The sequence below is a fragment of the Helianthus annuus genome, chromosome 16 (assembly GCF_002127325.2).
Source record: "Helianthus annuus cultivar XRQ/B chromosome 16, HanXRQr2.0-SUNRISE, whole genome shotgun sequence".
NCBI lineage: Eukaryota > Viridiplantae > Streptophyta > Magnoliopsida > Asterales > Asteraceae > Helianthus > Helianthus annuus.
Window position 1 is genome coordinate 142,767,501 of NC_035448.2, and position 12,770 is coordinate 142,780,270.

The following is a 12,770-nucleotide window of genomic DNA, read 5'->3' on the forward strand; positions in this document are numbered from 1 at the left end:
TGTTTTGTTAGTCTTGTTTGTCATGGGTTGATTGAGTCAAGTAGTAGGTTAGTTGATTCTTTTATTTACGTAGCATGTGTATGTATTTATAGATATGTTTGGCAATTAATGAAGGTGGGTTTGGAAGCAAAAAAATAATTACAACTTAGTGAGTTTAGTATTTTTGTGTGTTGAAGTTTTGAAACCAACACAACAGTTATGACATCTGCAGCTAAAATGATAAACAACATGTTACTCTCATACAAATACTCACTTTTTTGAACTGCTATATTGTAGGCAAAAAAGGGCTGGACAAACTGATCAAATGTCTACACAAATTCTTTGGAAACCCATATGCATGAGTCATATCATTAGCTACTGATGCTAGCTTTTAGCCTCCTAATGTTAGATGAAACAAAAATATTGAAAGTGTGTTTTAATTATGTATTATATGACGTCTTACGATCGTTGCAAAACAGGCACACACACGACAAATGATTGCTGCCTATTACCTACAGATGGGTTTACTTATTGATCCTAAGTTGAAAGCTGAATGTGAGAAGGTGTGCTTGAAACTTGTGTTGGCAGCGGAAGACGGTGATACTTCTATCACCGTTAACATCATCATCATCGTAAGACTGTGTGTTTGATATGAATGTGTATCTATATATGCAGAGAATAAAGATGCACATAAAGTTGGATATTTCTGTAAATATCTTGGTAACTATAAAATGATACATAATATTCGTATATATACCTATCTAATTGGCGGTTAAGAGTGATAACCGCCACTAACATAATAACCTATAATAATTATAATAATATTACATAATAATAAAAATAAATATATATGCTAAGTTTATATTCTAACACCATCCCCTAAACTTAGCATCGGTAATGGCTCGTCACGTCGGCTTTGATGATAAACGCATTTTTCTTTAAACTTGTCATGATTCGTCCATAGATCCACCTTGATTTGTTTCGTGATGCTGAGTACGGTAATATTGTTGTTCATTACCCATTTTGTCGTTGAAAGTCTTTGCTCTGTCGTTAAAGCCAATTTAGTGCTACTGAATCGTTCTGTCGCTGATCTGTTTTCTGTCGCTATCCTTCTTCTTTTATCGCTAACTGCCGTCGCTGAATCTGGAAATCCTTTCTTCCTTTTTTGTTCCCGCCATTTCTGCATCATTCTTTTCTTCATTTTAATATCCGATTTCATTAACTTCTGCATTCTTTTCTTAATATTCTTGTCTTCATGAACGGTTCCGGCCATCGGAACATCATCTTGCATATTGCCTACGAAGACATACGAGTCTTCATCTTCTTCATCGCTGCGGTCACCACCGGAATCGTAGTATTCCGTTTCTTCAATCGAATCATTGTGATCCTTCTGATCACTGATTGGTTCTTCCTGATCTTCCCGATCGTAACCAACCATATAGATATTCGGGGTGAAGCATGCCCCATCGTGAACATCTGTACTTGCCGGATTCAACATCGAAACGTCTTCTTCTTCGTCCGGTTTCACATCAGCGTTGTCTGTTTCGTCTTCTTCGTCTTTCTTCTTTGATTCTCGTTCTAATAATTCGATTTCGATTTCTAATTTCATTAGAATATCTCGCTTCATTCTTGTGAACATTCGTGATTGCGGAGTCGTGCGATCGGGATTGGATTCTTTTCTGTCTTCATTAGAATATCTCGCTTCATTTTGTTTAATATAACTGCATAATCTCTTAGGATTTCTATCAACATATATAGGATTTGATGCGTTAGATGTCAAGCCTAACTTTGGAAAGGCCTAGAACAAAAATGATGATCTACATGGGTTTCAATGTCAGTAGATATTATATGTTTTTGTTAAGCCACCCGCGAAACTCGCGGGATCTTAGACTAGTTAATCAAATAATTAATTAAGGCTTCCAATATTCTCACATCCCTAAACTTATTTTTACTTCCCTTTTCCCTCTATCTCTATCTATATATATCTATGTACGTATAGAGAGGGATAGAGGGGAGGGGTGTGTGAATATTAACTCCCTTAATTAAATATGTTAAATCACATAAATCGTAACACCCCCCAAAACGAGTGTTATAATTCGGGTAAGCTCAAATTATAAAATAGATCAATTTGGGTTGTCTCAACTTATATATATATGTCAAAATAGGTCATTTTTAATACAAGTTTAAATGGGTCACATTTAAAAGGGGTCCAAATGGGCCACCCCCACTAGTGGTGGTGCTGACAATACCTTCACCACTCATTGGCACATCCACCACCACCATCATCCATGCCGCCGCCACCATCACCACATTCACAGCTGCCACTACCACCCCCCTTCCGCCCCTACTAGTCGGCTACGACACCTTCACCATCACCATTATGACTACCTCCACCCCCACCACCGACATTTCTGCCCATGCCACCTACGCTACCGTCATCATCTCGACCCACACCATTGCGACATCACCCCACCATCGCCACCTATCGTCAGAAGAAAAAATACTGGGTGAAGCCGTTTTGGGACTTTTTATCTAGTAATAAAACAATTATTTTCAATCCAACCCTGAAACTATTTTTGATTGGAACTAAATTAGTACTTTTTCAAAACATCCTGTTTTGACCTAACCCATTTTGCTGGAAACCAAACTTTGACCCAAACCCAACCAGCCTGTTTGGATGACCTATTGGCCGGTCCGACCCGACACAACAATTATATGAGGCTTATTAGATACCCTTTTAAGTTTTAAGAATAACACCATTTAAATGAGGTCCAAAGCCACAATAACAGGCATAACTCAGAAGGTCTTATTTACACCATTGGCCCAAGAAGGCCCTTGGGCGCCCATTTTTGAAGCCCAATTTTTATGAACAAATTACAAATCCCATGTGGGGAACAGAACAACTTCTTAATTCCTATAGCCCATAACTAACTTTAGAAAGGTTCTTTATTAACATAAAAGAAGTGAGGATTAGTGAAGGCTTTTGTTTTTTAAACATTATACAGCTCATACAAAGTTACAAACATTACTTTCATTTACCTAAGCTTTTATCTCTTCCCCTTTGATTCATATCCTCTGATTAAAGATGGATCAGTTGGACAAATTTCTTGCATAACAAATTGCCATCACAGAAAATTTGAACATATTCAATTCCTTACGGAACCGAGTATGGACAATAATAGGAGATAGATGAGACTAACCCAACATCTGATATATAAAAAAGTGATCACTAGCTAGTGCTTTTAAGCTAATTTGGTTAAACAATACAATAGAAGGAATAAAGTGAAGGAATATGTTCTAGAAAGAAAGGTGTAAACAGACAATGTGGATTGGTCAAAGTATAAACAAGCAAGGTCATAAAGGATAAAGTTGGCTAAAGATAAAGATAAAGGAACTAAAATCTAATTCGTTCGTCATGATGAAAGACTTGAACAAAGTTTGAGAAGCGAAAAACCACCCGTGTGCATAAAATTTAAAGCCATTATATTGGATCAGTCAAAAAAGGTTATCTGGTACCACCTTTGGAATTGAAATCAGGTCAAGACCAGCAGTTTTTTAGGTCCTAATATCATTACTTAATCCATATATGAGTGCCAAAGTGGTTGGGTTGGTTTGTGTAACATGGGAAATTGCTAGGAATTGCTTTTGTCCCAATTACCATCCATTTTGTGCATGGTGTTAACTATGAATATTAAACTTTATTATGTTCATGATATATGTATGTTATGTAGTGAACTGTTAGTAGTATTCGGATAATTATGTAACAAGTGGTGGGTCGGATCTTGTGCGGGTAATTTCAAACTGTCTAATGACAGTTATTGCCGCCAAAAACAACCGCCATAGTTACACATATATATATGTAATAACCGGTAACTTTTATAGTTACCAAGACAGATTATCCCGCCATAATCTTTGTCCATTCGTTTGCTTATTATCATTCACATTCAATCCTTTGTTCATATCCCTGTTCTTATCGGTGATTCAATATCACTTCCATATTAACATCTGATATGTCTGACTCGTGTTTATCCGCTGCAAAATCAAATGAATTCCAACAAAGTGGTATCAGAGCCACGTTCAGAAATCCCGCAGAAATTAGAATCTCTTCCACGACACTACCATGTCAACACTGTTATGACGAACAACATGAAGGGGCGAAGAACAAACGAAGGGTAAAATTGTGTTTCTATTGCCACCGACCAGGGCATCAAATTTATTCATGTAAATCAAAAGAGCATGATGAAGCAACACAACTGATTAACCAAGCGGTTAATGCCGGAATCCAAACACACAGGATGGATGCAGGAGATCGGAGTGAAATGATAGTGACCGGCACAGAAGGCGGTCAGTGGGATGACATCTGGTATGTCAATAACTCGTTCTCTCATCACTACGCCGGTAATGTAAATGTTTTTAAACGAATTAAGCATTTGGTTGGTGTTGACACGAAAACTGGTGAAAATGATTTTCTGTTCATCCGGGGAATAGGGTGTGTTGAAGTTAAGTCTAACAATGAAAAACTGAAGATACAAAGCGTTTTTTATACCCCTGAATTGGACAGAAATGTTCTAAGTATGAAACAGTTATCGTTACAAGGTTTCACCGTCAAGAAAACTGGTGACACTTGTAGGATTTACCCGATGTTTTCGACACCCGTTGTTAATACTATAAATGAGATCTCCGGTTTATCAAAAGAAGAAGAATTAGGGAAGAGGGAAATACAAAAAATCCAGAATTTGAATGATGTGAACGAAAAATATAAGGATGACTATTTGAATTCATACTTCGAAACCTTAAATGTTTTGAATGAAAATGAATTTGATTGGAGTCGAATGATCATAAGGGAACTAGAATTCAAGGAATTTTCTGACTGTAAAGCCCTATTAGATATGATTGATGATCGTGACTTTGTATTCAAATACAAACATGATCTTGAAATGAAGTTCGAAATCATGGTGGGTTGGTTTCTGAAAGAAAAACTGGGAATAACCTCAAGATCTATACCACCGGTACTAGATGATGGAAGAAGAATAGATTTACTCAGCCTTTATGTCATGGTTGAAAAGGATGGAGGTTATCAAGAAGTCACAGTTGACAACTTGTGGCCGGCTATAGCGAAAGATCTCGGTTTCGAATATCAAGATGGTGATTTTGTTAGAATCATCTACGCTATGTATTTAGACGTTCTTGTGTATTATTATAAGTTCAAATCTGTACAACAAAAGGTGCAAGATAAAGAAATGGTGGAACAACAAGAAGACCCAACGGCAGGAAATGAACAAGGAAGAAAATGCAAAAGTGCTGATGATCCGATGCAGGAAGAAGGGACGGCAGAGCATTACGCTTTGTATGCTGGGAATAGCTGGGAAGGATCTTGGCGTCTGCACAAGAAACGCCGCCGCTTCAATTTTAATGAAGCACGTAAAGCGGTAGACGAAGCAAACAGGAGCGTGATGATGAAGATGAAACCATAATCAAGTTTAGGGGAGGATTGTTAACTATGAATATTAAACTTTATTATGTTCATGATATATGTATGTTATGTAGTGAACTGTTAGTAGTATTCGGATAATTATGTAACAAGTGGTGGGTCGGATCTTGTGCGGGTAATTTAAAACTGTCTAATGACAGTTATTGCCGCCAAAAACAACCGCCATAGTTACACATATATATATGTAATAACCGGTAACTTTTATAGTTACCAAGACAGATTATCCCGCCATAATCTTTGTCCATTCGTTTGCTTATTATCATTCACATTCAATCCTTTGTTCATATCCCTGTTCTTATCGGTGATTCAATATCACTTCCATATTAACATCTGATATGTCTGACTCGTGTTTATCCGCTGCAAAATCAAATGAATTCCAACACATGCAACATGCTATTGGTTTGAACTTTGAAATTATTCATATGCTTGTTGATTTTCTACACAAATAAAACTTGGTGTACATGTCTAGTGTAATATACGGCCCCAATATTGTTTGCTTTGCCCACAAGACTTCCCGAAAGGTCACCTGTCATGTCCACTCATCTACAACTAATGCGTGCAAGACGTGTTGGTGGTATTTAATTTGCATTAGGATACTTCTTCAATATACAAATGTGGGATTTACGTAGGGTGTTACATCTTCTCACCTAGTAAAACGATTCTAGTTGGACTGGACTTGTGTCACTATGCGATCACTAACTTAATCTATTGATCCACTATCATTGACAGAAAATGAAAACTGATTCTTGTGATCCACCTTTTAGTGCTCATGAGGAGGCAAAATAGATAAAAGTGGCCACTGAACTCATGATTTAGTTCAGGCACACACGTCTCTTTATCAGTAACCAGTAAGATAAATACAATTGTCATCATGTGTTCTAAAGCATACACTTTCCATGATTGTACATTTGAGCTGCAACAATCTAGCTATAATTATAGGGAAATAAGGAAAAAATGGACTCCACTAAACAAAAGATGTGTTTTAAGCTTTATTGTTAAAACTCAAACCTGATAGATGTAAAGAACACAGATAGAGCACACGGTATGCATACTAGGATTATTCTATATGTGTATCACTTACCGAATTTATGCCTCTTTACTTTACAAGGATTACTTTATTATCAATTTGCCTGAGTTTTTGTTGAATACTAATGTTAGTTAGATTTTTTAGCTTTTAATAAAGTGGAATTCCATTAAGTTGGAGCTAGTAATGTGCGGTTACCTGTTTTAGTTAACCGTCTATGGTGTAAGAAGAAAACAAAATAGTGATCGTGTAACCTTTCAACATTAGTTCTTGAGGTTTTAGAACATAACAGAAAATTTTTATCCCTTTTTAGGTAGAATATAATGTCATCTTATAAAAAAATGCAAGATTCGACTCGACGTACGAGTTCATGAACATATATGTAATCAGCTACAGTTATCACCGCCTTATATTAGTTTATATTTTGACATATATGAGTGTCATTATTCTGATATTACATCAATGGCTGAAAACAATTACCTTGCATGTTCAGTTGCAGCCTGCCACTCTTGGTTGGCCACCCTGTTCCGATGTCAACCACTGAATTAAGAACATGCCCAGCTAGTGACTTGATGGTTTATGTGACTGATGTAGATTGAAGAAATATGTAGACCACACAAATCAAATATCAAAACAAAGAAATCTTTTCATAATGGCTAGAAAGAAAGAAATGATAAAGTCTTTTATTAGGTATATGTTTGTCAGATAAGTTTTCAGTTTGTTGACAGCCATTTTGATTTCATTTCATTTACAGTTTGGACTTTATGATAATCAAGAATACCACTATGACACCTAAGGTAAATCCACATGTGTGATTGCCTCAAATACCACATATCGGCGTGTTTTGGGAGCAATGACTGTGGATGTGAGGAGAACACATATATGCGTGTTTGGATGAGAGCAATCTATGATTGGTAACCTCCTAGGAAGTTTTCACTTGGTGATAAAAAACAGGACAAATATTAGTGGTTGGTATGAGGACTGGATGTTACAACTATGGGTGAGGAATTATATACTTATGTCTTTTTAACAGGGAACATCCAAATATTAGTACCCTTAATCTTCAAACAAAGGAACTGCTTATACGAATAAATTATATATTTTACTGAGTTGTTTGTTTTATCAACTATTTGATTAAATGTTTGTTTGTTTATTGACCTGACCTACTTGTTGAAGAGGATCTGCATCACTATTGGTTTGAAAAGCAACAAGAGGTGCATTGTGTCAATATCATGAGTTTATTTTATGATATTGTTTACATGATTCTAGGAACCTATCATAGAAAAGTCGAATCGATTATGACCCTAAACATCGTTATCCTTGCATAGATTTGCACTTACTTTTTCCTACCACACTTACTTGTGGCTAATCCAGAAGGTAAATGACCTAATATGCTATGATCTAAACATAAATGTAGTTAGCAATAAGTGACTATAGTCATTATGACAAGATGAGTAGATATACATCCATTCCAAGTTAAATATAGCAAAAAACAATAAATAAATAATAAAAATGGATGATTTCCATCTCACTGTTCAACTAAGATAAGTTGGACTCCAAGTCATAATTCACTTAACTGATTTCAGTTTTCATCTATTTTTAATGTTCTTAATTTTAAGAGTAAATAAGGATTGTTGCAAAACAAAGCACCGGTTGGAGTGTTGATCGGGTGGAGCTCCATGTTTGCTTGAAGCTCCAAACCCGAGACAAAAAAAGTGATCTCGCCACGAGGATTAGGCCTCGTGAACAAGCTTTGCCGTACAAGAAGAATATATCTAGAGAGAGGGAGAGTGTCAAAATTATTAATTTTTTGGTTTATAACTTACCTTCCTCATTAGAGGTGAGTATTTATAGGCAAAGTGTAAGGACTTCGGGTATATTGTTCCCCATTAATGTGATTATTGTACTGATTGTAGGTTTCGTATTTCTCATCAGACATAGATAACTCTCTAAATTGTTTATGAGTTCATAAAGTATTTTGTAGGTCTACAAATTATAGTTGGATAAAACTAAAAGTTTTCTTTACAATTTGTTTTATGTGAAAAAAAAGTTGTTATTTCATGTGTTAAACAAAGAAGTTGATGTCCTTTATATAGTTGTAAACCATCACAAATAATTAAGATGAAATATTGGAACTCTTTATGAAAGCGTAGTTAAGTGACGGTTGTAATTGGTTACAGTTATCAATCATATCAGTACTACTGAGCACAATTAGCACTAAGCTAAGTTACCATTGCTCGGTTGTAACTTACAACAAAAGACATAATGCCCACTACTCAGTAGTAATTTACAAGTAAGGATTCGTTTGCCGGTGTTTAGTAGCAACTTCCTGCTAAGCTTACTTGCCACTAATATGTACCCAACACTGATGATCATTTTACATGCAACTTTTTACTAGCCACCAGAGGTGTTGCCCGTTGGACCCCATCAATACATCGCCCTGAACCATGTAAAGGGGCGGTGCCCTTTTGAAACCCACCATGGTCTAGGGCTTCACCCCTTAGAATCCTTCCCACGATGCTCAAAATCAGAACAATCTTGACTGAGTGCATACTCTACGCTATACTAACTCGAGTAAATGTTTATTATAATTTATTATGGTTTTGAATAAATCTAACTATATGCTAAAATGATATTGATAACACTGAATCACCATCACCAACAACAATGACCTTATCTTAGAGATAATGAGCGAATATGGTATACCCAAAATAACATGTTACCACCTTTCAAAGTGTCAGAACACATTTAGGGTTTTCTATGTTTAGGCTGTAACTTCCAGAGTTTCTAACATGTCCTTTACTCATGTGTGTAAATTCTTCATATCCAGACGTAAAATATTCCATCATGTGAGTTCTCTTGGCTATATTCTCTTATTTTTTCCTTTGTCCGTTCCTTATAGCCCCGGATGATGGTTACCATCAACAGTGCCCAGCACAAACTTCCTTAGTTTCTTCTCTTTGATGATGGGATTCCATGGAATATATATTCTCTTTTGACAAAACGTCACTTTGACCATACAATCTTATCTCTACCTTCTTTGGCACTCAAATAAAACCCAATCGATTCGCCACGAGTTGGAACATCAAGTCTTTTCATTCATCATAGTTTTGACCTTCTCACAGTACCATCAATAATCATAACAGAATTAAGATTTATGTTAGTGCAACTGTGCAAGTTGCTATTATTATTAATGTTTGAGGAAAAGGCTGTCAATCAAGCACATGTGAAATCCCAGATGATCAAGTGGGGAGACAAGGTGGGTCTGTTTACATGCACAAACCAATAGTTGTGTATATATATGAAAAGTGCACTAGCAAAGATAAAAGAAGCAGGTTAAACATGAACATTATAACGACCTGGTTCGTCATCAAATGTTTAGCTTAAGTGGATAATATAATGATTACCAAATCAAATGGACACTGAATTTGGATTGCGTTTTCAGTTTGCTTTAGGTTGAAATATCATATATATATATATATATATATACATATATATATATATATAGAGAGAGAGAGAGAGAGGTTGGTTAACGTACAATATTCCTTAACGTACGATGTGTACGAGATGAAATTACGCACGTTATAAAACTCAAAAACCCTAATCACACTACCAGAAAAATGGGCAATTGTGACCAAAATTTGCTACTGAAAAAAAAATGGTAGCAAATTAATGATTGATTTGCCACAAAAATGCAAATACGTGTATTTAGTATGATACGGTAGTAAAATGGTAAGAAATTTTGCTACCTTTTTGCTTTTGGTAGCAAATTTGTGGAAAAAATCAAATAATTTTAATAAGTATTATAAAAACGTCTCTAAATCATCCTGTATTTTTTAATTGCGACCATATTAGCAGTGGCAACATGAAAATTTAATTAGGCGGGATAATTTTTTAATGGATCCGCGCGTTTCAAAAATTGATTAGTTAGGGTTTTAATCAAAGAACTCCTCTACCAAAATTCTATATTGCTGCTCCCCCTCCGCACCCTTTAGTCTGATTTGATTGAAGAACACGTCCTCTTGCAGAACAAACACAAGCAACTTTATATTATTTTAGAAGGTTCTGAATTGTTGTGAAAACGGGAAAACGAAAGGTTTGATGTTAAAAAAACAAACAACTTTATATTATTTCTCTCTGCCCCTTCCTTCCAGATCAAATCGCCCTCTGCAATCTAGGGTTCTGCTTCTTCAGATCAAACCTTGGAAGAGTCTAACTTGCAGATGGATCAATCTGTGAGTTTCACTAATTCTTGTTATTATAGATGGTAGAATAAAATTCCATTTTAGTTCCTGACGTTTGGCTACTTTTGCGACTTTCGTCCAAATGTTTGTTTTTCCGCATCTTGATCCAAATGGTTTAAAATCTTGCCATTTTCATCCGATACGTTAACTCCATTCATTTATTAATTTATTAACGCTAAGTCGGGTGTTTGTTTATGAAATTAACTAATGAACACAAACAAAATCATTTCCTTTACGAACGAACACAAAATTTCGTTCGATCACGTGTTCATGAACGCTTTGTTGGTCCAATAAAAGCTTAATGAACGAACAAGGGCGACGCCTCATCCGGTTCGTGTTCGTTTACATCCTTAATGATGTCTAAAGCTTGCTAATGTTAACTTTGACTTTTTGCAGTGGTTCACAATCCAAACTTTTCTGAGAGGTTCTTCAGTTGTAGTTTTGGCACCCACAAGTGCAGGTAAAACTCTGATTGCTGAAGTTGCGGATGTTGCTACAGTAGCTAGAGGAAAAAAGATTGTTCTACACTACTCCTCTCAAGGCACTATCTAATCAGAAATTCCGCGAGTTTTGGTATCTAGCATCCGTACATCTAAACAAAAACTATATTAGAAATAAAGATAACACATTTGGTGCTTGGTTTTACAGTGATGCATTTGGTGAAGACAATGTTGGTCTTGTCACCAGAGATTCTGCCATCAACAACAGGGACGCACCGGTTCTAATTATGACCACTGAGATCCTTCGAAACAAGTTATATCAGAAGCGGATATGCGGACCGCAGGAGTGATACTTTACATATTACTCAGTGGTGTGCCCTAGTTTTGGGCTGGTATGTGCCGTACATATTCTTCGTATTGTGAATTTATAATCAGGAAATGCTTAATTGCTTGCTTAAAAGTTAGTACTTTTTTTATTGTAGAAACACAACAGGGGATATTTGACGCGGTTTTGAAGGGATACATAGACTTTGAGTCGGACCCGTGGCCTCTTATATCTGACAGTGCAAAGGATCTTATTAGGAAGATGTTATGCTCTCGACCTAAAGACCGCCTAACTGCTCATGAAGTTCTATGTATGTTGCGACTTGGTTATATATTGTTAGAATATCTTGCATTTTTGCTGTCATTTAAACGTTATCTGAATGATACAGGTCATCCTTGGATTTGTGAAAACGGTGTTGCTCCTGATAGAGCACTGGATCTAGCTGTTCTTTCTCGTTTGAAGCAGTTCTCTGCAATGAACAAGTTAAAGAAAATGGCTTTGCGGGTGTACGTTCATATTCTTGTTAAAATTTGCAAAAAAAAAGATTCGATTTTTACATAAGAAATGGTACAAAAGGTTAATTACACGAATGCTACATTTGATTTATGCAAAAGTAATCTTGAATGTTTTCTTGGTGTTTGGGTCCAGGTTATAGCCGAAAGCCTATCTGAAGAGGAGATTGCTGGTTTGAGAGAGATGTTCAAAGAAAAAGATAAGGTGGATAAAGATACTATGCTCGATAGGATGTCACAAATTGAAGCTATGTTAACAAGTACAATTCGAAGATAGGCTACAAACACTTGGTTTTAAATGTTTCAATGTTTATCATATTAGGATAATTTTAGTTATATGATGTTTTAGCTGGTATTTCTATTAGAATGTTTTATATGCTTTTAATACAGAGATGTTTTATATAATTTTGGGTTTTCGTGATCTTATTAGACTTTAATATAATTTTGTAAGATTATTGATATGTAATTTTTATGAAAAAAACAGGAAAAAATGGAAAATTAATTTGAATAAAAAACCAATATTCAAGCAATCACAAAATGGTAGCAAATAATGGTAGCAAATAGTTCAACAAGCTCGTTAAATGCTACCGATTTTCAATGAAAATGGTGGCAAATGGTTGGTGGCTAAATGGTGGCAATAAAGTGGCAAAAAATCCGTCACAACTCGGTAGCAAACAAGAAGCGGTGGCAAATAATTTTCATCAATTTTGTGGTGGCAAAAATAAGGTGACAAAATATAAAAATGGTTGCTATTT

At 35.7% G+C, this 12,770-nt stretch overlaps 1 protein-coding gene across 1 annotated transcript; it reads left to right on the forward strand.

The window, feature by feature from the left end:
- Positions 1–7,279: 7,279 nt before the first annotated feature.
- Positions 7,280–12,441, forward strand: LOC110916328 (calcium-dependent protein kinase 4-like). The gene is made up of 5 exons (XM_035985522.1): positions 7,280–7,291; positions 11,135–11,279; positions 11,661–11,813; positions 11,892–12,007; positions 12,152–12,441. The coding sequence occupies exons 1-5, from the start codon at positions 7,280–7,282 to the stop codon at positions 12,290–12,292; spliced, it is 567 nt and encodes a 188-aa protein (XP_035841415.1). The 3' UTR covers positions 12,293–12,441.
- The last annotated feature ends 329 nt before the right edge of the window (positions 12,442–12,770 follow it).

Coding starts and splice junctions, on each gene's coding strand:
- LOC110916328 (XM_035985522.1), top strand. Junction 11,280..11,660: donor TCTACACTACTCCTCTCAAG/GCACTATCTAAT, acceptor TTTTTATTGTAG/AAACACAACAGGGGATATTT. Junction 11,814..11,891: donor AACTGCTCATGAAGTTCTAT/GTATGTTGCGAC, acceptor TGAATGATACAG/GTCATCCTTGGATTTGTGAA.